Source organism: Bemisia tabaci, chromosome 1, assembly GCF_918797505.1.
Source record: "Bemisia tabaci chromosome 1, PGI_BMITA_v3".
NCBI classification, from domain to species: domain Eukaryota; kingdom Metazoa; phylum Arthropoda; class Insecta; order Hemiptera; family Aleyrodidae; genus Bemisia; species Bemisia tabaci.
In genome coordinates, this window is record NC_092793.1 from 63,777,246 (window position 1) to 63,804,101 (window position 26,856).

The 26,856-nt window shown below is 38.2% G+C and overlaps 2 protein-coding genes across 4 annotated transcripts in view; one reads left to right on the plus strand and one right to left on the minus strand.

Annotated features, from left to right (window-relative positions):
* Window positions 1-26,856, plus strand: part of LOC109040504 (serine/threonine-protein phosphatase 2B catalytic subunit 2) — a 415,824-nt gene that overhangs the window by 383,082 nt on the left and 5,886 nt on the right. Inside the window, exons 12-13 of one of the 3 annotated variants that reach the window (XM_072305189.1) lie at window positions 21,403-21,487; window positions 25,169-25,266. In XM_072305189.1, coding sequence (XP_072161290.1) covers window positions 21,403-21,487; window positions 25,169-25,266 — 183 coding nt within the window. The remainder of the gene's footprint in view (window positions 1-21,402; window positions 21,488-25,168; window positions 25,267-26,856) is intronic. The other 2 variants (XM_072305192.1, XM_072305196.1) reach the window with 2 other exon arrangements.
* Window positions 2,408-15,897, minus strand: LOC140225648 (uncharacterized). Its single transcript, XM_072305231.1, has 2 exons — window positions 6,403-15,897; window positions 2,408-4,940 (listed from the first exon to the last, which is right to left on the minus strand). Exons 1-2 carry the CDS (start codon window positions 7,099-7,101, stop codon window positions 4,926-4,928), a joined length of 714 nt encoding a protein of 237 aa, XP_072161332.1. The 5' UTR covers window positions 7,102-15,897; the 3' UTR covers window positions 2,408-4,925.

Sequence of the window (26,856 nt, forward strand, 5' to 3'; positions counted from 1 at the left end):
TGGGATATCATATGATGCGCAGTTCAATTGATGACATAAGAGCAGGATAGGTTCCCAGTAGGCGCGACCTCCTATCACTCAAATGGACCGTTTTTACAGATTAGCGGATATTGGCGGCTAATTATATCACTTAATAATATTCTTTGTACTGTACCTACAAGAAACAGTCCAACAAAGGTTTTATGAGGGTCTTTTATCCGTATCAAAGCTTTCTCAAGATTCTTTTGGCGTTTTTTTGGAGCAAGTTTTGAAGGTGGTTTTGGTCCTCTTGAATAAATGCCTAAACGTAGCAATAATATACCAAAATGTTCCCTAAAGAGAGGAGAATAAGCATGTTTTTATGTATACTCATTTTTTACAAAATTAGGTTCCCTGTCTTCAAAGTCTGGCTGGAAGCCGTCTCCCAGGAACTTTAGGGTATGTAAGCATATTTAGATACCATTCTGATGGCACAGCACCGAGAAAAGAAAAAAAAACACTTGAAAATCATTTTTCAGGTCATCGTGGTATACAAATAAGAAATGTGATTTTTAGTCGCCCCCCCCCCCCTTCGCGAGACAACTGTGCGTCAGATTTTATTCCGTCCAACTGATGTCTGATACAGTTATCTCGGTGCTTTAATAAAACTTGACAAACCCATACAACAAAACAGTCCGGAACTCCAGCACTTAACCCCTTCTCCTTCTGTTGCCATGCGCTTGCTTGGAGGTATATCTATATTACCTGCAAAAGTTAAGCCCTATTTTAAGGCTTTATAGGTACGATATATTTATAATATTTTTAAAACTGTGCATTGTTGAGATTAACCAAGACAAGCGGCTGTGTCGTCGGTAAAACACCGTACTGCGCCGCGGCGCGCGTCCCGGGCAGGCAGCGTAGCGCGCGGATCTGCCTCAGAACGGCCGGCTCCCCGTCCCCCCATGGTTTTTCCCGTTTCACGCCTTAAATATTGATCCCACAGAAAAATTCATAAGAATCATTTTTGCTCCTAATAAAATTTCCCATCGTCCTATTGTAGAAAAATTACGCTAACATTAGCCGTTCAGTAGTTATTCAAAATTCAAAATTTAGGGGCCCCCCTGCCCCCCCAGGGGGCTCAGATTTTTGAGGTCTATGTCTAAATCGAATGTCTATAGGGTAGAGATGAATCCCTGAAATTTTCATGTTTTCTTCCAGAAGTGCACGATTGTTACGCTTATCGGCCCCACTACGAAGGAAAATACACTATTGCGTTCTCCCTCATGGTGGGACCTGGACCTGGGACCATGTAAAGAGCACCGATCTCGAGTCGTACATCACGAATATATATGTCATTCATTTTCTGTCATATATGTATATATATCAGCCAGCGTGAGGATTTTTCAGTTTTCAGAGCTTTGAGCGGCAATTAATTTTTAAGTTTCTTGAAATGAAACTTCTGGGGTTTATAGTCCCCTAAGAGTACTTTTAAAATGTGAAGAAAAAATCGGAATACGTTAATTACTTTCCGCACATCGAGGGGTCAAAGTGGGGGGAGGTTTAATTTTGTCCACGCGATAACTGGAGTAAAGATGAACATTTTCAGCTGAAGTTTTGATGGTAGTTAGAGATCTACTAAGACCGGTTTCCTATTGAATTTCAGCAAAATCGGCCAACGTGTTCCATAATGGTGGCAATTTACCGTTTTTACAGGTGGGGGGGGGGGGAGGAGTTGCGCTAAATCTCGAATAAAAATCATATTTTGAGCTGAAATTTAAATGGTAGTTAGAGGCCCACTAAATCTGGTTTCCTGCACTTGGCACTTTAGGGTCAAGTAGGATCTATATTTTTGAATCTACATTTACGTCAAGTAGATATATGAATTTGGTTTTCAATGTGGGATGGAGGAGAGAAAATAATGGAGGAGGCAGTTTTGCATGTTACTTTAAATACTTGAACTCAGGTGCAAGAGGATACCTTATGCAGCAATTCCTTGCTGTTGAACCCAGCCTAGCCGAACACGATTATCAGAAGAGAATGATAGTTCCTCTTGGAGGTGTGTGGCTCAAGTTCAAAATCAATTTGCGCTTCAAGTATTTTGAAGAGGAAAAATTTTTCAACAAAGCAGAAGCTATTAATGGAGGATGCTCAGTGATAATTGATGCGAAACACAAATTATTTACCAATTTAACTTTGTACACGGAAAGAAAAAAACGAAGTTTAAAGTCTCCTCAAAATAGTTGGTGCTTTATGAAGCAAGTACTTATGAGGTTTCCTTTCTGAAATGAGGTTTTGAAGGCACCTATTGAGAGGGAACGAATAGAAGTCTAGCTTTTTTGCTAGATATGCCGAGAAGGGCCCTTTTATTTGAAGAATATAATGAGAATCATTCAGATCAGAGATATCCTGTAGATGTGCATGTTTTTAGAAATGGAAGTAAAATTGTCGGTCTGCTGCAGTTTTCATGGCTAACAATGTTCTTATTGGTCCTCAATGCATGAAATTGTGTTCAGCTTCACAAATGTACATCGCACAGTGGTCAAAAATGGGGGAATCAGTGGACAAATTAAGATCCTCTGTCAAACTTTTTAAAAATGAAGTGAAACTGTTGGTCCCCAGTAGACTTTAGATCCTGGAAAAATTCATGTTTTTAATTTTTTTAATTATTACTACATGTCAGGCCGTATTGTTTATAGAACGTTGTTTTAGAATAGACTTTGTAGCATTATCTCAATAAAATATGCAAATTTTCAGAAATTTAAAAAAAAGAAGGAAAAATGGAGAGAAAAAATTATAAAAAGATCTAAATAGTAAAAAAAAAATTTAAAGAATTTTTCGGGGATCTAAACTCTACTGGGGACCAACAGTTTCACTTCATTTTTAAAAAGTTTGACAGAGGATCTTAATTTGTCCACTGATTCCCCCATTTTTGACCACTGTGCGATGTACATTTGTGCAGCTGAACACAATATCATGCATTCAGGACCGATAAGAACATTGTTAGCCATGAAAACTGCAGCAGACCGACAATTTTACTTCCATTTCTTAAAATTTGACAAAGAATCCTGATTTGCCGACGATTTCTCCCCATTTTGGACCACTCTGCGACCAAAATTTTTTAAACTGAACACTGTTAAATGCTTGGGGGCCCAATGAGAACATTTATAGGCGAAACCCATCACAGGTGTATTTTTTTCGTCCATTTCTCCCGTCTTTTTGCTGTAGAAATGCTGTCCAGAATGATGGCGATTTGGCAACTTTGCCCCCTCATTTCTCAAAAACCGTGCGTATACTCCTGCTAAAATTTTTACCCGAGTTTTAGGGTATCATGAGGTATCGTTTTGGCCCGGTTTCGAAAAAATCCCCGCTGGCCCAAATTGTGCCAAAAAACGGTCGTTTTTGGCGTCGCTCTTTATGATCGGAATTGGTTAAAAATCGACAATCATAAAACACAATAAGCATCACTTTACAGGCCGATTTTTCTTTCCGCACTTACTGCTGTCTCGGCGAATTTGTCGTTTTCCAAGTTGCACTTTCTTGCTTAAGGAGCGGGTCAAAATGCCGTATGCAAGATTTGTCACACATAACCACTGTCTCAACAAAAGAAGGATCTTCTTTAGCCTTCTCTAGCTATTCATTGCACACTTCAATACGATAATCCGTTTGCTCCCTTTCCAAAAAGTGCTGGAGTGGTTCCAAAAGTGCCAAAAAGTGTCGTGCATTTTCATATGCTCCGTCAAAACAGTCCCTATAAACCGTAGGGGTAAACTTTACTCAATGATTTCAAATTGCCACAAGTCGGTTATTTTTATTTGATTGCGCTGATTTTGGTCTTAATTGATGAGTTGATCTTTAAAATGAAACCAAAATCATGTCTGTACCTATTGTAGTTTTGAAGTTCTAAAACCAGTCTGGATCTTTTGCGACAGCCTATGTAATTCGAAATAGTTTCATTTGGAAGTAGAGATCAGTAACTTGTGATTCGGCAAAAACAATATTAAATTGAAACCTATAATTTTGTACATTCGAAGTAATAAACTCTTTGATCAAATCTATGTATAAATTAGTGAAAATGCAAAGGCATATCCAAGGCCAAATCCATCCAATTTTTTATCCTGTCTACTTCAAATCTTCATCCCTAAATTTGAAACTTTTCTGGTATCAAAAGCAACTTCCGCACCTTTATCTTTTTTTTATCTATACATTTTATAGTTCATATGCATGGTGATCCAAAAGTCCTTTCCACCCCCTGTATCTTTGCTATGTCTGGGAAAATGACGAGGGGAAAACGCTATGCCTCAACGAGGCAGTAAGGAAACGGCAGAGAACAAACACGCCATTCATGGAGGAAATCGAAGCCTGCATTGAATAGAGATAACAGGGTGCTTGGACCTGGCTGTGGCCTCAGATGGCTCGTACCTTGGCAGGACAGCCCGCCCGCTTGACGGGCATGCACCATGGATATAGCAGTCCTCCTCTCTTAAAAAACTAAAGACATAACTAAGTTGATGCTAGAAACAAACATCAGCAATAAAAAACAAGAAAAAACAAAAAAACGAGGAATACTGCACAAAAGATTTAGGCAATATTAGATATAAGTATTTAAGTCTTTTAATCAGCTTAGAGCTTTCTTAACTCTATCCGGGCGTTGAACCATTGGTTGAGTTGATGCACTCGGTAGAAGAGATTTATTTGCAGCACGACCCCTGCAGACTGCTTTGCGGGATAATTGGGGGATGCTCATCCTGCGTTAAGTCCCTGACTGGTCCCCTAGCAGACACTGAGCTTGAAGAAGTTGTGCTAGGTACACTGCTGGTTTCAGGGATTTGCCTAGCAACGGTAGGCTTGATGATTTGAGGAAGTTGGCTAGAGCTTGGCTTGACCGGTTTCCGGCATTAGTTTTGCAGAAACTGGATGCTCTAGTTGAGAGCTGAAGCTGGGTTTTTGAATTTCTTGATTTGGTCTAATTACCGGCTGCAAATCTGGAACAAAATTCGAAGGATAAACGTTAATTTGAGGAGAATCATTGAACGTAACACGTTTTTCGACGATGATGGGTTTTTCTTGAGGAACATGAAGATTGGACGCCGGAAGTTGATCAATGTGACACTTGAATGTGTGTCCATTTTTGAGACGAACTAAGTAGTGAAGCCGACCAAACTTTCGTAAAATGACACCTGGGACCCAAGCAGGTTTGTTTTGACAATAGGTTCGCGCAATAACTTGATTTCCAACTTGGAGCGATCGTGCAGGTCCGAAGTTTTGATAAGAATTTTTCTTAGGGATGACAGGGCGTATCAATTCAAGATGAATTCTAGTGCGACGATTTAGATAATGTTCTGCAGGGCTTTTCCCATCAACTAAACGTGTAGCTTCAAATTGTAGAAGTATTTCTTGAATTTTTGTTTCGGTGTTCCCTGGTTCTCTCTCCATTTTTTGGAGTTTTGATGCCTAGACTTAATTTATTCATAAGGTATGTACCACAGTGTGTTGAAATAGTTTGAATTTTCCTAGACTCTTTGTTCATTTCTACATGAGGGTATGCTTTGAAAAGGTCGATTTTACAATATACATTTGAATCTTTGAATTAGCCAAGCAATTCTTCGAAGCGGGGAATCGGAAAATGATGATCATCTAACTTAGGGTTAGACTCACTTTATAATCTACACAGATGCGAACTTTGTTTTCTGGTTTTAGAATTGAGACTAAAGGGGAGCCCTACTGGCTAGTATTAGTTTTTGTGATGATTCCATTTTTCTCTAGTTCATCCAGTTCATCATCAACTGCATGTTTAATTGCATAAGCTGGGTCACGCGTTTTCATAAATTTAGGTTTTGCCTCTAATTAAAGCGGCAGGGAGCATTAAATATTAGGTATTTTCCCTACTTTTTGTTCACAAATTTCAGGGAATTGATTTTGTACATCTTGAATGGTGATGCGATTAACGGAGGATATATGTTCATTAGAATTAGAAGCGTTGAGATTTATTGTGAAGCATCGAATCCATGACCTTCCCAAAATAGGTGATAAATGAGAAGGCACAACATAGAAAGGAACATGAGCTGTGATGTTGTTGAAAGTAACCGACGCTTTGGCATAGCCAATCTGTTTTATGATTCCGTGATCATACGATTTAAAATTTTGTCGTGCAGGGAATAGTTTCTCACTTGATTCCAGTTTTTTGAAGTCATTCTCTGGAAGCAGGATGTAACCACATCCTGAATCGACTTCGAAGCTAGTTTTCAGGCCGTTTATCAGAACTGTAGCAAAATATTTGCCTCCATCTTTATGCTCATCGCTGAATGGATGTAACAAGTCAACTGGAGAGAGCACGTTGCAATCATATGTTGGTTCGAAGTTAATAATATCATTGAGATTAATGTTTTCGTTTACTATAGATTTGACACTCTGAGAAAGCAAACTTTTAATACAAACTTCACTCACATGACCTTTGGTAGTACAGGAGTTACATTTGAGGTTGGCAGGATTAGTTTTACATTCAAATGCTCGGTGATTATTCAGTCTGCACTTGATGCATAGGTCCGCGATGCCAAGCTTTCCGTAATCAATTTGCCGCTTGGGTTTGTGATATGAACCCTGAGAGGACCTGCGTTGATGGTACCGTTGGTTACTCCTGTTCCTTTGATGAGGTGTATTGCTTCTGTCGTCGTCGTTCCCGCTGTGATGTGCTCGTTGAGAAGAGGATCTGGAATGATGAGCGTTATAAACTTTATTAACATGACTGGATGAGCCGTTACTGATAACTAGGTTATCTAGTTCTGAATTCTCCAAAGACAAAGGCAGAGTTACAGCTTTATCAAAGTCTAATGCCTTCTTGCATAACAACTTTTCTCTGATCGTCAAACTTTTAATTCCTCTTATAAACTGAGCTCCAAGAAATTGGTTTGCAGCACTAACACCGCATGAACGTTTGAAATCAGAATTTTCAAGATAACCACGCAGTGCTCTTACATAATCACTTATGGATTTAGAATCACTTTGAGTTCTACACAAGAATCTATGTTGCTCCAAGAGCTTATTTGGAGGTGGAAACGAATGTCCCTTCAATTGAGCAAATATATCATCATAAGTTACTTCCGAGATAGTTTTTGGTGCGATTAGAGATTTAAGGGTTTGATACATGTCTGCACTTATGCAATTAAGGAGGGTTTGCTTGAGGAGCGCTGCGTCTTTTGAAATATTCTTTAGTTGGGCGAAATTTTGGAACCTTTCAACGCACTGGGAGAACTTCTCTTTCTGTTTGTTGAACTTTTCAAAATCGAGAATATACGATTGTCTAACAGTGGCGGAGCTGGGCGAAGGAGTTCAAGTAGTGAGATTTTGAAGAGAGACCTTTACCACATCGAGAAATTGTTGACATTTTTCCGGATCCATGTTGAAACAGTTTACAAGTCCAGGAGGTTGAGAAATCAGGAAGCTTAGAAATACTCCGAATTAGAAGTCCAAGTGAAGGCCATTGCTGGTTCACGGTCCGAGCCGGTGAGGTTAGTTTTCGCGTGGTGAACTTACTCGAAATTTCGCAACATTTCGCACGCACTTGTTATTTCTGGTTGTAAAATTTTCATCGCCAATTGCTATGTTTGGGAAAATGATGAGGGGAAAATGCTATGCCTCAACGAGGCAGGAAGGAAAAGGCAGAGAACGAACACACCGATTCATGGAGGAAATCGAAGCCTGTATTGAATGGACAGGCTGCGTTAGGGTGCGGCATATTTTTTGACTTTTGAAATTTTACGGTGTCTCATCATCAATCCGTTCGAAATCGTAAAAAAGCATCCCGAAATCAATCTCAGCTCTAAATTCGAATTTTAAGAGGTCGCGCAAACGCTCTCAAAATTCGAATATTCTTTAATTTTTGGATAATTAATGCCTATTGGCTGGATCTTTATGAATAAAATTAAAATTAAACGAAGCCTATTTTTTCTGTGATAAGTGGAGACCTTATCTAGCAGAATATTACAGTAACAATAACCACCTACCACCAACTACCTCAAATTAAAGGTACCGCGAGCTTTGTACTTGGCCCTGCAGTGCCGCGCCGCCGCCGCCGTCACTGATGCGGGTAGGAGTGGTGCGGAGGCGCAAATCATTTGAACTTCCTGGCTTTTTAATTATGAAATTTCTCTGGAATGCAGGTCCATAAGAATCTCCTCAGTATCTTCTCCATCGGTGTATGTTACAATTTGTAATGACCCGTCAGTCAAAAATTCAAATTATTTATGTATTTTTATTGTAAAACTGTATGCTAAATATTGGTTCACTGCCCCTTTGTCCAAAAAAGCTCCCCAAAATTATTTAATTTTTTTAAAGAATATATTAGCTTTCGACTCCATAAATACCACAATTAGCAAAAATGCTGCATCAAAATTTCTTTGGTATTTATAGGAGGAACTAGTAAGTTTAGCTTTATTTGATGAAACATTGCCTCTTAGCGTAAAGAAGTCCATGGCAGAGTCAGTACTTAAATCTGCCAAGAACAAAGATAAGCGATTAAAAAAGGCAGAAACAACATCTAAAGATCTAGAAAATATAAAAGATATGGATTTGCCGTTCTTTGTTACAGCTAATAGTTTAAATTTTGTCAAAATTTTAAACATACCATACACTTTTTTAAGCAAAAGTCCGAATGAATAGCCTGATCTTCAGGATTTTCAAGCAGGTTACAAAGCAGTGACAAATTTGAAAGTTACTAATGACAACGCCAAGCTAGGTGGAATTACTGGAAATGAAGATCAGAGGCAGTTTATGCTAAAAATTTTCACGGAGCATAGAAAGGCGTTTCCAACCCCAGCCATAAAGTTTTTTTAATCGAATAAAAGTTCGTCTTACTCATGCTTAATAAATGAACATCTAAAATTTCCAACTCATATATGTCATTCATTCTCAAACCATGTTATGTATCAACTTGACGCTGAAAAAAATCAGGAAGGGAACTTCAAATAATGTTTAATAAATGCCAAAAACAAAGTGATATTGTGACATTACTTGGGTGATCTACACCTTGAATAATGTCCTGCGCCCTGTGCGCACTAGTGGGTCTTAAATCAGTGATGCTGCCGCTTCACCGGAGCATCGTTTATTTGGAGCCTCCCCCCCCCTCATCTATTTACTTGGAGTGTTACATGATCTATTGATGATACAGATTACTCAATAAAGCCACATAGTTTTCGGGTACTGGATTGGGACCCATGTTTATTTTAATATCCCGTTCGTTGAAAATTCCTCTAAAACTAGAAAAGCTCATAACTTTCAACCATTTGCGCGACCTCTAAATATTCGAATTTTGGGCTGAAATTGGTTTTGGGATGGTTTTTAATGATTGCAAACCGATTAATGATGAGGCACCATAAAATTTCAAACCTCTTTTTTTTACCTCATATAAGCCGCAGCACCCTGAGGATGCATGGACCTGGCAGCGGTTCGGCCTTGATAGGCCGCCAGTTTGACCGGCATGCGGCATGGATATAGCAATCTTTTTACCTGATTGAGGTAAAGATTTGAAACTTGAAGGATGCTCCTAGGTCAAAGGAAGATACTTCTATTCCCCGTCCCTCAAATTTTTTTCAAGGGGCCCCTTTGGGGGGCAACGGACTCTAACTTTTCTTCAAATGGGAAGACCCCTCTTATGATAGATACCTCATTTGGAAGAACTCAAAGAAAAAAAACTTTTTGCCCAAATGTGAAGTCGATACCTCAAACCTTTTCAAAATGGCGCCCGGTTAGAATGGCCGTATTTTAGCCTCTCAGTTTTTTGCCGATGGATTTGCCTGAAATTCGGTATTAAGAGGCATTTTCTCACGAGAAAAACGAATTTAATGTTAGACTTTTTTGAAAATTAACACTTTTTCTTAAAATCGCGAGTTCAAAATAGCCGAAAATAAGTTTAGTAGAAATCTAATTTTTAATTATTTTTTTATCATGTCAAAATACTTCTGGATTGAAAGATTTAGGTAAATCAACGATCAAAAAACCGAGGTCTCAATTTTTGACCATTTTGAAACGGTTTGAGATACTGACTCCGGGTTTGCAAGATTTGTTTCTTTTTTCATGCTCTTTCAAATGATGTACAGTCGGCCCTGCTTAATTGGGACACATCCGTCCTGGGCGGTTTTGTCCGGATTAAGCGGGTGTCCCGATAAAACGAAGTATATAACATGTATTTAAAAGATTCCGTCCCGAGCAATTTTGTCCCAATAAAGCGGTTGTCCCTATTAACCGGTGTCCCAATTAAGCGGGGCCGACTTTATTACAAAAGAGGTCTTCCCATTTTTTTTTAAAAAAAAATTGGAGTCCCTTGCCCCCCCCTCCCTTTCTTGAGGGGACCTCTTGAAAATAATAGGGATCCGAAAAGTAGCTCCTCTTGACCCAGAAACATTCCCCAAATTCGGGGGACGTAAGTCTTTACTTCAATTAGGTGAAAAGTTAGAGGAGTGGAAGAGATTTTTGGATCACCCTTCATATGATTTACTGATGATGAATCGCAAGAGCATGAAAAAAAAAAATCAGGAAATTCAGTTCGATTTCCTCCAAAATGTTGTGAGAAGAACCATTTCTCAGTACATTACCTCCTTCTTCATAGTTGAAAGTTAAATCCTCTCCCTGTCAGCTTCATGACCTGCCGTTGACCCAGCGACCATTTTTGGTATTACAGTATGTATAAAATTAAGGAAAAACGATATGGAAGTTCAGTTCGTTAATGGGGGAAAAGTAGGGTTTTCTATTTGTTATTTACTATCTGCTCTTGTGAATGAAAATTAATGAGAGCTGGTGTAACGTTTTGCTAATCGTTCTATCTCTTTTTCTTTCGACCAAGTGATCATTTATCTGTTTCATCGTGCTGGAAATAATGAGAGAAGCTTTTTGAGTATAAGTTGGCTACATATAGTTTTCCCACAATTTTTCCCTCTAATTTTATGCAACTTTTGAGAGTTGCTGCAGAACTTCTCTGAAAGAAAAGAAGAAGAAAAGTAGATGGCACCAAGTGAAAACCTCAAGATTTGATCAGCTTAAGTAGTTGAGAGTTCCAGAATTCATCTTTGAAAATATACATCTGGTTTGTATTTCTAGCACAAGAACAAACGTGACCTGAAAGGTCCACCGCAATCATTTTGTGTAAAACTGCCTTGCCAAGGCTTATGAGGAGCTGTTTGGATAATTGCTCACTAGATGGCGCAAGTTCACTTGCCGCCTGTGTCCGTTTGCTCAAGTCCCAGGCTGGTTTTCACGATCTCTCGAGCTTGGTAGCAGAAAATTCAGGAGGCTGCACTGCACCGAGGATTGGCCCAACAAGGCCAAAACGCGTTTGCAGTTGCCTTCCTGAATGGACGTAACTAGTGTTGCACCGAACAGCATATCTCTTTGAGGGAAAACTGTGCTTATATGAGCTTTTTTCCTCTGTATTGAGATTTTTAGCTGTATGCTGAATTTTAAAGCACGTTGGCAAAAAACTCCAACATACTGTCTTACGTATTTATTTAGGGCATATTAAACAACTCTACCTGTAAGATCAGATTGATTGATGTAGGAAACATGATCCATGAACTTGATTTTATGATTGGTGATCCTAAAAAAGTTTTAAGATTGAGATAAACAATCGTTCCCACAAATATAACTCTTTCATAATTTTTCTCCTTCCCCGCTGCAATCCTTTTGCTTAAGTGCATAGTTGAAGCAGAAAATTTGTCAAATAGATTTTTTTTGTCTTTCATTCTTTTTTTTAAACTTCTGATTGAATTCTTACCTTTTTAACTCATGCCTTTAATGAAGTGTCTTAAACAAACAGCACGAGGGGAAACCGAAAAAGAAAAAAAATGAATTAAAAACGACAATTTTCTGAAACTTGGCAGCAGTTTCCTTGAGCATCCTTGGCTGGATTTCACCGCTAGTAGGTGTGACTAGGAGCTGTGAGCAGTGGCTAGGCCACATTGCAGCGTCTTACGTTTTGGCAGGACTTATTATTAGTTTGTGCTGCTGTCAAGAGTTGGTCATTTTTAAAAATGGGTCAACTTCACAAGCAATTCTTAGCTCTCTAGTTTTTTTTCCTCCTTGGTAAAAACACTGGTATCATGTCAACTTTTAGAGTATTTTTTATGAAAAAAATTCGGTATCAAAAACTGAAGTGCAAGTATGATTTTCTCGCTTTAAAATGTGCCATTTCACCCGAAAGGTCTTTCTGACTACAGGCCGCTGTCAACGGCTAGAACCAATGGAAAAATAGACAAAATTCGCATTCTTGTGAGTAAGGGTCATTCAAGATCATTTAATTGTCTAGCAGATATCACTGGGTTGCCATAAAGAAATATTCAAAACAATCCTGTGTAAAATTTGGCTTAAAATGCGTTGTTGCCAAATTGATGCCCTGTTTGCTATCCATTTGCTCCTGCCGTTACGGCCGCTTGGAGCCGGTTGATGTTCAAACAATAAATCACACTTTATAACTCAAAAAAGCACATTTGTCCATTTAAGCTATTAGTGAAGCATATTTCCTGTAAGATTCACTCTAAGGGTTGACAGAGTTAGCTGCGTGTTGCCTGTGAGATCACTTATCTCAAAAAAATGACGAGCTCACCGAACACCGCTCACGCGAAGTCTCGCCAAAACGAAACAAAACATGCTACGACGTTGCAAGTTTGGCCAGGTGACTCTTTATAGCTCCTAGTAAAGCCTGAGTAGAGATGAAATTCCAAGATGAACTATCGCCAAGTCACAGTAAAATTCTGGTTTTTTTAGTCCCCCCTTGAATTTGTCTTCCATTTGGTTTTAATCTGTTATTTTTCAGATTTCCTGCATACCTAATATATAATTACTTTCAGGGGAAAATGAGTTGAATTTTCTCAAACCATTTTGAAATTATGTGTGTCACATCATCATGTGAGCTGAAATATTATAGAATCATCTCCATAATTAAAAAAAAAAAAAAAAAACACTAAAAAATGTGGCCCGAACTGTAGGTATGTAACAAAGTAGTAAAATAGTACCAGGTCCACACTATTTTGTGGAAAAAGAATGGCCAAAAAATTCAATAATTTCAATTATATACAGTCAAAAATTTAAGATGTAATGAGTGTGAATGACCAAGCTCACTGATAAGTGTGGTCTACTGATGCGGTCTAAAAAGACCCAGAACGTTATATATCTCCTGGCGTGACTTTAGCTTAATATTCCAAAGAATCTGCCTGAGCTAAACAAATGAACACTCTCCTACCTCACTGTGTTTTCGTAAGTTTTATCTGTTGTTTCTTGGGTACTGAATATAACACAAAACAAAACAAAGCAGTGACAGCATGGACATATACCTACTCTACGTGTTCTAACAAACTGCAAATATTATTTGGCTCCAGGATATTTGCAAAATCAAGAATTCTTGGTATTCAATTAATTTTGTAATGTTTCACGCCACATTGCTTTTTCATCAGGAAATGTAAGCAAGTGGCACAGAGGTCCATGTATTGATGTAACTTGTGGGCCAAAACCAAACAGCAGCTCTCAAGGAGCTGAAAGTACTCTTGTTTCAATGCAAGTTTGCGTTGATACCTTGCCTCTACATACGTAATATTGAAATTTGTAGCTTGCTGGAAGTTAGAGAGTCCGCTGTTTCCCATTTGAGATTTTGTTTTCTCAGCGTTGATAGTTCTTGAGAAAAGAACAGGTAAATTTATTATTTTACACGGAAAAATCCACATTTGTAATTTGAGGTAGTATCAATTCTTTTTACCTCTTACATGTGCCAAAACCTCTCTTTATTTCTTTTATAAACTCCAAAAGGATGACATTTTCTCTATTTTTCTTATACTGATTTGCTTTTCAACTCATTTTCCCAGGTGTGGTGAAGTAAGTGTGTTACACTGCTAGATTACTCAACTTCTTTTTGGATGAAAATCAGACTTTAGTATTCATGTATGAAGTTGAAGTATAACTTATGCTGGCTTGAAAGATTTGCACCTGTTTTTTCTTCTCTTTTAGTTTATTACATGAAAGTAAGGGGTGAAAAGAAATTTTTGGATTATTTTAAGGCCAGGAACATTTTTTACCGTGGAAACGAGAATTGAGTTTTAATTTATGTTCCTGTGACAAGACCCGTTACACCGTGACATCAACTGGCTGCACTTGGCTGTCAGCTTACTGTAGCTCCACAGTGTGTCCTGTCAAGTGATGCTATGTTCACATTGATTTCTGAGCTCTCAGTTGAATTGTTTTGCACTGTTTAATTAATGTTCAGTCGGAGCAGTATGGTGTCATAAACATTTTTCTCTCAGTGGTCATTTGAAATATGCTTTTTCAAACGTATCAAAAGTTCAGTGCCATATTAGAGTCAGCTACCGAACACTAAAAGAATTTCCTCTGCATTTGGAAATTCTCCATTTTGCTCTGTTTTCAATTATTTATTCTCTGATATACTCCAGGCACCTTGTCAACTCTCTTTGATCAAATGGGTTTTTTTTTTTTTTTTTTTTTTTTTTAAAAAATTATCTTCAAGCATCAAAGCATTTGAAAAGGAAGGAAAATAATTCAATTGTATTCGGTGGCTGCAGCTTTTTCTTTCAGCTAAAGTTATACCTTAAATTTGTATGTACGTTTTTGAATTTTTAAAATTTTACGTATGAAACTGGTTCACAAGTAAATGATACTTTCATTACCTTTGTCCAATCAGCCTCCAGTACCCTCAGATTTGTCTGCCAGAGCCTCCAGTCAGTCAGAAAAGAGTTCTAATTACCACTTAACATTTCTTATTTACCAAGTGCATCAGATTGTTGTTTTCAGTATAAATTTTTCCATTGTCCCGAATTTTTCAGTAAATGTGAGGATACTTTGTTCAGTGAAACTTTACTTTTCTTAATGAAAGTTGATAGCACTAGTAAAGCAAGATGGGTGAAATCATCATCATCATTTAATATGTCAAAGATAGCATATTTAGATCCATGATTTTTTACTGTCTTACCTTTCACTCTAGCAGCAGCTCCTTTGTGAAGGAATATCGTTTAGGAAAACAAATTTTCTGCCTATGTTTTCTTATCTTACTTACTTATTTTTCTTTCTCTGAACATGTGGGAGTCGAAGTTTTTAGTGGAGCTTATATATACCCTTGCCTCAGTATCTTTGCACACTGCTGTGCTGTTCAAAGAGCAATGCTCACTGCTGAGCTATCTAAAGAAAGATGCCTATTGCCATGCTTTTCAGAAAACGATGCTCTCTGCAATCATGATGTTCGGGCACTATAAAAATTATGCAAAGTGACAAGCTGCAAACAGCTTTTCTCTACCATTTTAATCGTAAAATCAGGAATACTAGAGTGAAAATTCTTCTTCAGTTTGTGGCGCCCACAGGAAGGCCAGCCCAAAAACTCAAAGAAGCACACAACAGAGGAACTTTACCTTGTGCCGTTTTCAAAATATGCTAGCATTATTGTGTGCTGTTCTTTCTTAGCGTGATACGCCTACTTACCAGCAATACCTCTAATGCATACTATAGCCGATTCATCGTTGTGAACTTTCGTACAGTATCATTGTGAATCAGTTTCTTAAGTGCCTTGTTCACACGATGGCATTCAAATTTTTGAAGAATGCACTTTGAATTATTGTGTACATACACTCTTGTTTGATACAGTTTTTTGATTCAATACTGCCAATTTTATGTGTGTTATTATTTTTATTTTATTTCTGGTTTTTCTTTTTTCTGTTTCAATTTTGTTTCTGCGTTTCGTTTGGCCCTCGTTGTTCTTCTCTGCATTGATTTGAAAACTGCGTACCGCCAACTACAAACCGCTTCTTTGATTTGATTGCTCTTCTGCCACTACTCTCCCTCATTTTGTTTGTTAACTTGAATTTTTCTTTGCAAATCACTTGTTTCATTTCGTTTTGTAATCTTGCGCCCCAATTAATCGTTCTTCGCAATCTTCACCCCTAAAAAATAATCTTTTTGGTGAGTTCTGCATATTTATTTATATTAGTTGATTTATTGTGTCACTGCACCGGATAACAGAAAATTTTCTTGGCTCTAGGCTGCTAGGTAGAAAATTTGAGAAATTCTCACAGTAATGTAGTTTTAAACATTTAAATTTGAAAGCTTTTATATTGCACTGATGTTCATCTAGTGCTCCATAAAGTTAGTAGTTCCACAATGATATGATTTTCATATCACACTTTACGGTCATAATCATTGAGAGCCCAAAATTTTCTTTTCTCCTACTTGCAATGAGGCAATCTTCACTTTTTGAGCATTAATTCTTTATTTTGTTGCATATCTTTGCCTTCGTCAATTTCTACTACTTTGAGACAGATGTATTTAAAATGATGCATACTTGAGAGTCATCAATATTGACTTCTAATATTCTCTATTAGTAAGCAATTTATTTTGTCTCGTCTTTAAAAATATAACATTGGAGAATAACTTCAGTTTAGAATAATAATGTGATAATCGTTGTTTTTTGTTTGTCTTAATAAACAAGGAACAAAGAAGGGATATTGTATCTGCAAGTCAAGAAAGAAGGGTGTATGTCAAGTTGCATACTGCATTTTTCATGCAAGACATTTAGCCTATGATTGTAAGACCTATGACAAAATTTATACAAAAGTTGACCTAAAATTAAAATGCCTACAAGAACTGTTGTATTTAAAAATTTGGCCGATTTCGCGTTCAATTGAGGAATTAAGTGAACAGTTTGTAAGGTTCATTTACCTGCATTCATAAAATGAAATTATATGCGACTCGTCAGATGTAAGCTAAAAAAATTTTGCTTTCCAGAACGTAAGTTGCATACTGTCCGGCGAGGGTCCCAAGCCTCTCACCCACTCATTCATTTTTTATCCTGGGTAGTCGAACTTGGCGTCCATGCTCAATTTCTTTGAGCATAACTTCGGTATCCATCTCGTTTGCAAACCTTTAATTTTCTCTGCCACATCCAACCTCCAAAAACAATAAAGGGCGGGAGAATTAAAAGTATTAAATTAAGCAAAATATTTTTATGTTTCTTGCATTGTAGGCATTTTAATTATAGGTCAACTTTTATATGTATTTTGTTGACGGTCTAATAATCCTCAGCAAAATGTCTCGTACGTAAAATACATCATGAGAATGAACGCATTCTGATGAAAGAGAGATTTGTCATTGCAGTTCCATTTAACAGAGCGCATCTTTCTCGATTAATTGCAGCAAAATTAGTGGAGTAGATCGTTTTATGGTGATTTGATCATAGATTTTACTGACAAATCTTGCAACTTTCATTTTTTGGTAAATGCACCCCTCCCCTCCCCCAAACCTTAGCTCAGTACTAAATACTCATTTTCTTAATGGTGAAAAAAAAAAAATTATTTTATTGGTGTACACCCTTTAATTTACTGTTAGAATTCTCAATTGAAGCAAGAAAGTTTTGCATGGTCACAGGTTTGATACTATCACTGGCATCTTCACGTATTATTCTGGTGGTGCCATGACCTCCCCTATAACTTATCTGCCTATCTCTCTTCTGTCAGTTTTGTATTATTAGAACAAGGGTAGGGTATGGGTCAGGATTGTTAAACTATCTCTGATAGGAGACGAGACCACCAAGTGCGTTTTGTCAAAATTATTTAAATGTGGTGAGGAAGCAATTCTAAAGCAAGTTTGTAAGTGGTGCTTGTCACAGAATTAGGTTTTATTGGCTGTGGGTGAATTATGCCTCATGGTTGACCCTTATACAGGGTGTTAGAAAAGTCCCCTCCCCTCCCTCTAACTTTTTACCCGATTGAGGTAGAGACTTGAAACTTGGAGGACGTTCCTCAGTCAAAGGGAGCTACTTTTTAACCCTCATAACATTTTCTGGGGGTCCTTCTTGGAGGAAGGGACGGACCCCATTTTTTTTATTTTAAAATGAGAAGATCCCTCTTGTGATACCTCGTTCGAAAGAGCATAAAAAGAGAAAACTTTCACGCAAACCCGAAGTCAATATCTCAAACCATTTTCGAAATGGCCGCCGGTTTAAGTTCCAAGGGACCAAAAATTGGCACCTAGGTTTTTTGTCGATGGATTTGCCTGAAACCTGGTATCTAGAGGTGTTTCTGTACGAGAATGAATGAATAAATGAATTTATTCCCGTTTTAGTGCACAATAGGTAACAGCAGACAAATAGGTAATTAAAAAAAAAAAAAAAAAAAAAAAAAAAAAAAAAAAAAACGAAATAAAACACCCACTAATGACACTTGGCCATTGTATCGGGTGGAGCCTCTTTGTTTGATTTTATTTTGTTTCATTATTCCCCCTTCTTTTTATTATTTTTTTACCCACTTCCCCCTTGCTTATCACTCATGGAAAATATGAAATTGCCGATTTAACAATTTTGTAGTCAAAACATAACAAGTGTCCGACAAGTATCAAAGTAGACTTCACAATAAAAAAAAAAAAAAAAAGCCAAACTATCCACTCTCATGGTAAAATTAGCTTTCCACTACTACGGAACGGACATTAGAAACAAGTCGGACACAAGATTTAACAATTTAATTGTTAAATCAGCAATTCAACTTCTTCCGTACTTCCCTACTGTTCATTTACTAGAAATTGTTCATTAAATATATATGCGCTTTCAAATGGCGGGCTATTTATGCGAAAGGCGCCGCATCAATAATCCGGTCATCAATAATCAATTACCGGCATTTCCGACCATTTTGAACCTCAACCAGCCACCCTTTTGAAAATTTTAGTTTTTTAAAAATCTATCAGCAAATTCGTTTTTCTTGTGATAATATATCCCTCGATACCAAGTTTTAGACAAATAAATCGACCAAAAAAACCAGGTGACAATTTAAATTTAAATTACTCGTGGGTGCACCCACGAGTATTTTAAAAGTGTTTTATAGTAAATTTTAGTAAATTTTAACAATATAAGATGTGACTGTTAGTGTTTACCAAATCGAAGTCGAAGTGACCTGATGATGATGATTAACATCGAAATAGCTATCGTCTGAAAACCGGATAAAAAGTGATCGGGAGAAAGGTAATATCATCAACAGGTGACAATTTTCGGCCATTTTAACCTTAACTGGCCGCCATTCTGAAACGGTTTGAGATATTGACCTCGGGTTTGCGTAGATTGTTTTCTTTTTTTATGCTCTTTCGGACAAGGATCATAAGAGGGGTCTTCCTATTTGAAAATAAAAAGTTGTAGTCCATTACCCTCCCAAAGAGGGCCCCCTAAAAGTTTTAGAGAGATCAAAAAGTACCTCCCTTTGACCTAGGGACGTCCTCCAAGTTTCAAATCTCAAACTCAATCAGGTAAAAAGTTAGAGGGAGTTTACTAGCCAAACTACTAGTAATTACTAGACTTTACTAGCACCCTGTAGATCAGCAATATAGGATATGATTTATTATAACACCAAGTTTCTGGGTCCAAATCCAATAGAAATTTGGTTCTTAAAAAAGCATGATGAATGTTTATGCCGGTTACGCTTAGTGACGTTTTTCTTCCTCGATTTCCACACGCCTAGATGATTTAAATTTGTGATGGAAAAAATGCATTCATTGTACCTACTCCATATACATCATTTATGAGACCAGTAGGAAAAAAACCGTAGTGTGGACTAACTGTTAAATGTTGACATCAACCATGGTACTTCTCAAAAAATAATATCTCACAGTTGAAGGAACCAGAAAATTTGCATTTTGATGGATTTTGTAATTTCTTCTTGACTGTTAAAGAGGAATAATTCTGTGACTCGCGTGTACGACTCATTGCTTCCAATAAAGCAAGTCATCAAAAATCAATGGCATCAAGACTATAGATTGGTGGTAGCCCAGAGAAATTGTACTTATGCTGCAATCACAGGCTGAATGTGGCAGCTGAATGTGGCAGTCAACAGACAGCGCTAAACAGCTGAAATTTCAGTAATTCGAGTTTTTTTCAGCCAAATGTGTATCGTATCTACTTGAATAGCTCAGATAAATCCGACATCATCGGATGGTCACTGAGAATCGTCGCTGAATTTTGCGTGTTTCACATTCAAGCCAAATCCAGCTCCCACATTCAGCGTGTGATTGCGGCATTAGCCTGAAGTGGTTGTTCATCAGGCAGACTGAGATGGGGCCATTCTATTTCCAACTTAAGGAAATGGAAATTTTGTGGGTTCTTGTAGGAGTTATTGTAATGAAGAATTCAAAAGTGAAATTTTTATTGTAAACTCACTTGAAGGATGCCTTACCTCATTATGTGAACACAGATTTTCAAATAGTTCCTTCTGAATTTGATAAAAGCCTGTGAAATAGTTCAGTCTCAAAAGAAACCATGGAGATCTTTGATGTACCTCTGGTGAGGAACAAAAATTTGTGGGCGTGGCACAGGATCAGCCAATCTATAGCTTTCATGTTGTTGTCAAAAATCGATGCAATTTCAAGACTGACGATGGCACGACGAGAGATTCCAAAATTTTCTTGCCTGAGAATTCTCTATCACCTATTAAGATTATTTATTCTAGGGTTATTTCCCTCTGGGTGTCCTCCCTCCCTCCCCCCCACTCTGGAAAGATGTCTTCAATTTGTATTTCCTTTCAACCTAAATTTACTTTAAAAAAAGAAACTAAAATCTATTTCCTGAATTTCTGAAAATGGTAAAACTAAGGAGGATTTTTTTTTTATTTTCTTTCATTTTCTCTTTTTACCCATGGGTTTCAAAATGAAATTGAATTGATGAAGAGATTCTTGAATAAAGGGATGAGATTTTTATCTTTGAATCAACTGTCCCATAACCAGTCTAACAAAAACTTTAAATTCTCTTAACTTATATAGTCCCATCAGTCGCTCTGCTTTTAAATTGAAGGGAAGCGTGGATGTCTTACTGATATTCCTGTCAAAGATACTTTTTCTCATAGAAATCACTTCATCGGAATCAGCAAACCAATTATAAAGATGTTTTCTCAATTAGAAAATAAAGTGAGTCTGAACTGAAATAGAACAGAATCATTGGTTGATTGAATCCTGCAAGACCTTTACTATGTCTGCAATGTGAAATCCTGAAAAGGTCACTGCTAGGTCCACTTAACCTCAATAACAGATTTAGAATACCATAGGATTATGATGCGTTGAATTAAATCAACCAATGATGCCAATCTGTTTCAGCTTGGTCTCATCATTTCGCAGGACGAAATCAAAATTTCAATTATTGGCCATTCCAGGTGCCTCTTGGAGTTTCTCCTTTAATTATTAGCATACTTAAGCAAAACAGAGCCTACAACCCCCCCCCCCCCCCTAATTGTGTGGAACAACCTGCATGATGGAAGTAAATGAGGACTTTTAAGCGAATTTACTTTGATTGCGCAAAAACCATGCTCTCTTATAATGGGTTTCATTTACATCAATGATCAATAAGGGAAATGTTAGGTGAATTGTTGAATTTTCTTTGCCTGAAGTTTCTTTGCTTTTTTACTGTAGGTCTAACTTAAAAATGTATTTTTATTATTTAAGGCGCAGCAGCTAATCTAAGAAAGGAAGTTATAAGGAATAAAATCCGCGCAATTGGAAAAATGGCCCGAGTATTCTCTGTATTAAGGTAAGCATAATTCAAGTAAATTCAATCTAATATGGCCAACTCTTGCCAGGTGAAAAAGCATTGGGACTGGGGTTTTTTGCTCATTTTGTGACTCTCTCGGTATAATCAAGACAGCGGTTTGACGCACGAGTCATTTCGATTGCTTGTAATTAGCCCAATGTGCGCCCAAAACTTATGTCTGGGACCGAGATCGCATTCTGGAGTGGAAAAACTCATCCAATTGAGCACAAATCTCTCAAGAGAGTTGTGTCATTTGGTGCAACCCTCGTAATAACCAATCAGGAAGGCAACTACAGATGTGTTTCTGGTCTAGTTGGACCCATCATCAGTGTAGCGTAGCCTCCTGGCTTTTCTGCTACCAAACTCGGAGAGGTCGTGAAGACCAGACCAAGACTTGGACAGGCGGCTGTGAGGGCAAGCTAACTTACTGCCATCTAGTGAGCAAACTATTCGACCAGCTTGGCTAAGTCCTGCCAGGCACTGTTAGTAGAAACACAATTGCGGATTTTCGCACGAGTCATTTTGAGTGTTGGCAAAGAGGTGTGTAAAAAAACGGCCAAAAATGTCTCGAGGCATTCTCGAATTTTGAACTTTTGGGGTGATACAGTATTTTCCGAGACGCCCAAAACCAGTCGCCGTTTTGCTTAGAAGCGCCGGGTTTCGGCGTTGCCATTTTTTAAAGTGGAAACCTTTAAAAATTCATATCTCCGCTGCATCTCAACCTATTTCAATGAACTTTTTTTTAAAGTGTTCCTCTTGAATAGAGCTTTCTAATGGTGTATAGTGTTCTGCATTTACTTGGCATCAGGGGTTCTTGCAGGGTTTTAGCAGTTTTTGATGGACACAAAAATGTTTTTATTTTACCACGATCGCGGAATCGACAGAATCTGAACAATAACCAGTTTAAATGAGAGCTCAGGCTCTCACCTTTCTAACGAGCACAAGATCATCCCGGGGAAACGCTTAGTTTCCGAGATATGACCGCTCAAAGTTGGTCACATGCGCTTTTGCGCAACGTGAATACGTCTTATCACTGAGTCATTCGCGAACTAGGGGTCCCTTACGTTCAATTTACGTTGAGATAATTACACAGAGCAGTAAGGTGTACAACAAGAGTCGTTTTTTCACCTTCGGCTGCCGATGTGCGACGTTGCCATTTTTTGAAGTGAAAACTCTTAAAAATGCATAACTCCGCTGCATTTCAACCAATTTCAATGAACTTTTTTTTAAAATGTCCCTCTTACATAGAGCTTTCTAATGGTGTTTAGTGTTCTGCATTTTATTTACCTTAGGGAGGCACTTAGGTCGTTTACATGGTTCTTCGCAGAGATTTTTCATACAAAAAATAGTGTTTCTTTTTTTTCCCGGGGGGTTGTGGGAGGGTTTGAAATGGCAGAATTCAAAACAAAGAACTTTTAAAAAAGGGGTTCTTTTAATCACTATTCTTACTTGTACAAATATTGGAAGCGTCGCTCTGATTGTACAAGAGAAGGTGGTGTTGCTATTTTACCAAGATTTTTACATTATACTTTAAGCGATGGTGATCCTCCGATCAAGTTTGAATGTTAAAAAAAATCGAGGCAAATACAGACCCCCTTCCGAAGAAAAAAAAAAAAAAAAAAAAAAAAAAAAAAAAAAAAAAAAAAAAGCAACACCATTTTTTGTATGAAAAATCTCTGCAAAGAACCGTATAAACGACCTAAGTGCCTCCCTAAGGTAAATAAAATCCAGAAAACTAAATACCATTAGAAAGCTCTATGTGAGAGGGACATTTTAAAAAAAAGTTCATTGAAATTGGTTGAAATGCAGCGGAGAAAAAAGAAAAAAAAAAAAAAAGCAACACCATTTTTTGTATGAAAAATCTCTGCAAAGAACCGTATAAACGACCTAAGTGCCTCCCTAAGGTAAATAAAATCCAGAAAACTAAATACCATTAGAAAGCTCTATGTGAGAGGGACATTTTAAAAAAAAGTTCATTGAAATTGGTTGAAATGCAGCGGAGTTATGCATTTTTAAGAGTTTTCACTTCAAAAAATGGCAACGTCGCACATCGGCAGCCGAAGGTGAAAAAACGACTCTTGCTGTACACCTTACTGCTCTGTGTAATTATCTCAACGTAAATTGAACGTAAGGGACCCCTAGTTCGCGAATGACTCAGTGATAAAACATATTCACATTGCGCAAAAGCGCATGTGACCAACTTTGAGCGGTCATATCTCGGAAACTAAGCGTTTCCCCGGGATGATCTTGTGCTCGTTAGAAAGGTGAGAGCCTGAGCTCTCATTTAAACTGGTTATTGTTCAGATTCTGTCGATTCCGCGATCGTGGTAAAATAAAAACATTTTTGTGTCCATCAAAAACTGCTAAAACCCCGAAAGTGCCCCTGAAAGCCAAGTAAATGCAGAAAACTATACACCATTAGAAAGCTCTATTTAAGAGGAACATTTTCACCCCCAAGTGTTCAAAATTCGAGAATGCCTTGAGGCATTTTTGGCCGTTTTTTCACAGACCTCTTTGCCAATATGTGCCCTAAAATCCATTCTAGGACTCTCTCGGTGCTTTTAATCAAGCGAAATCGTGCGTTTTCAATGTTGTAATTTCGAATAGTGCACGGTAACATTGGCATAACCACCATGAAAGGACCCTCATAGCTCATTTCCAATTAATAAAAAATAATATTTATTTATTGTCTCTGCTGGCATGGGCAAACTCAGCTCTTTACTGCGTACAGGAAACTCTCTTGGTCGCAAGTTACTAGAGCGAAAACGTGGGAAAGAACAACTATTTTGCTAGACTTTTGCTCATTGCAATCAAAATTGTAACTGCAGCCACATGGTGTAAGGGTTTGGGAACCGCAACAAGACTTCACACCAAAAACTCCAAAAAAATCATAATCACCTAGTTCTGGAATGCCGTCTAAACCTAGCCGTCTTGTGGGCTGATAACTGAAATTTTATGTTTATTGGGTGGACATAGGTTAAACGGTGGAGCATGATTGGTCGGCTTTGTTTTATCGCTGCCTTGTCGTGTCTTTGTCAAGTGGAATTCTTAACAAGCTAAAGGCACCTCTTTAGTTTACAACCGTATGTTGTCCATTCCATCTGATGAAGGCACGACGAAGCAGTGATAAGACATAACCGACCAATCACACTGTTAACCTATGTCCGCCTGACAAACACAAAATTTTAATAATCAGCCTGCAGGCTCGTTGGGGAAGGTGAACCATAGACACTGGAGAAAGGCATAATTGCGGGAAATTGTGGCCCGGTCGCCACCTGCTAACTCCTAAACATTTAATTACATCATAGAAGGTAAACAAATAAGAAAACCCCTAAAAGGGGTGAAAACTGGAAAGCATCTGGATCGTTGAAACAAAAGTGACATGCGACATAAAACTCTCTGGATGAATCACTCTCTCTTTTCCAGCTGGAAATAGGGGAGTGGTGACTCGCTGTTACAATGAGGGGTTTAAAATCTTTGGAAGAGATGAAGCATTGATAAAATGTAGCAAGTCTTCAAACCATCTGCCAAAAGCAGATCTACGTTCGTTTTGCGTGTAATTTCATGTTATGTTTTCTATTTTAGCTCCCTGGTTCCCAACAAATACTTAATTGTTGCCCTCCACTACTCACCACCTAAACTTTTTTTGTCATATCACTAAATTGACCTTGAATTTTTCAGAGAGGAAAGTGAAAGTGTTCTTCAACTGAAAGGTCTCACTCCGACAGGATCCCTGCCTCTTGGAGCACTATCAGGAGGAAAAACGTCGCTCAAAAATGGTAAGAAAATACTCTTGTTATATTAAATGATTTTTTTTAAGTATTAAATTCATGTATTTTAGTGTGTTTATTTTATTATGACCTGGCTTTTCATTTTCTTTTTTCTTTTTTTTTTTTTTTTTTTAAATATTTTATCAAATATGTTCTCCATTTGTGGAAGGTATCTCAGAAAAGAGGTTGTTCCAAAAACGCCGATTTTGGCCCCCCCCCTGGATTTGGCCCAAACTTTGCTCAGATGTTGTACGAAGTGTCCCCGATGCTTGGGCAAAATTTCAGCCCCCTCGGATAATTAGGGGGGAGGGGGCAGGGGGGCAAAGTTGCAATTTTTTTAGAACTTTAAAAATCGATATCTCGCGAACGATTTGAGTGTAAGTGTTGCGGTTTGCGCTAAAAAACGTCAAAAAATATTTTTTACAAGAATATTAATGCTGTTTGCAAGGTTGCGTAATTTATCGCGGTCATAAATCGATTTTTTCGATTTTGAAGGTTCGACTTTTTTTCGTTTTTCGTCTCTCCTCTCTTTGGAATCGTTGCTACGTGAGTAAAAACCTGTTGAGGTGATTCTCCATGAAATTTTGCATCTACCACACTTTGTTTAATCTTGGGGAAACGATTCGTTCGTGAGTTATAGCGATTTTTCTGCGCGTTATCGGTTACGCGCGGGCGGCTTATCGGCGGCGCTCCATCCCGCGCGGGCAAGGCAGAGGTTGTTTCACCGCTAGGGCCTTATATTCATGCTGTAGGCTGTAACTAACGATATTTTCTCCTCCCCCCACCCTTCCCCTGCAATAAATATTTGTTTAATACTTCGTTATACAGGGTATCCCAGACCACCCGTAACAGGTCTTTTTCTCGGTTGGTTTAGGTAGTACGAAGTGGGGGGCCGCGGGATTGAATAGGGAATTGACCCCAAGGAATCCGAATTTCACGGTCCCGAGACCCTCCATGCCCCCCTTGGGAGGTAAAGAGGGGGTCACGATCCCCAAAGTCGGGAGACATTGTGCCTCCCCCTTTTACCCCCCCGAGGGTGGCATGGATGGTCTCGGGACCGTGAAATTCGGATTCCTTGGGGTCAATTCCCTATTCAATCCCGCGGCCCCCCACTTCGTACTACCTAAACCAACCGAGAAAAAGACCTGTTACGGGTGGTCTGGGATACCCTGTATAACGAAGTATTAAACAAATATTTATTGTAGGGGAAGGGTGGAGGGAGGAGAAAATATCGTTAATTACAGCCTACAGCATGAGTATAAGGCCCTAGCGGTGAAACAACCTCTGCCTTGCCCGCGCGGGATGGAGCGCCGCCGATAAGCCGCCCGCGCGTAACCGATAACGCGCAGAAAAATCGCTATAACTCACGAACGAATCGTTTCCCCAAGATTAACCAAAGTGTGGTAGATGCAAAATTTCATGGAGAATCACCTCAACAGGTTTTTACTCACGTAGCAACGATTCCAAAGAGAGGAGAGACGAAAAACGAAAAAAAGTCGAACCTTCAAAATCGAAAAAATCGATTTATGACCGCGATAAATTACGCAACCTTGCAAACAGCATTAATATTCTTGTAGAAAATATTTTTTGACGTTTTTT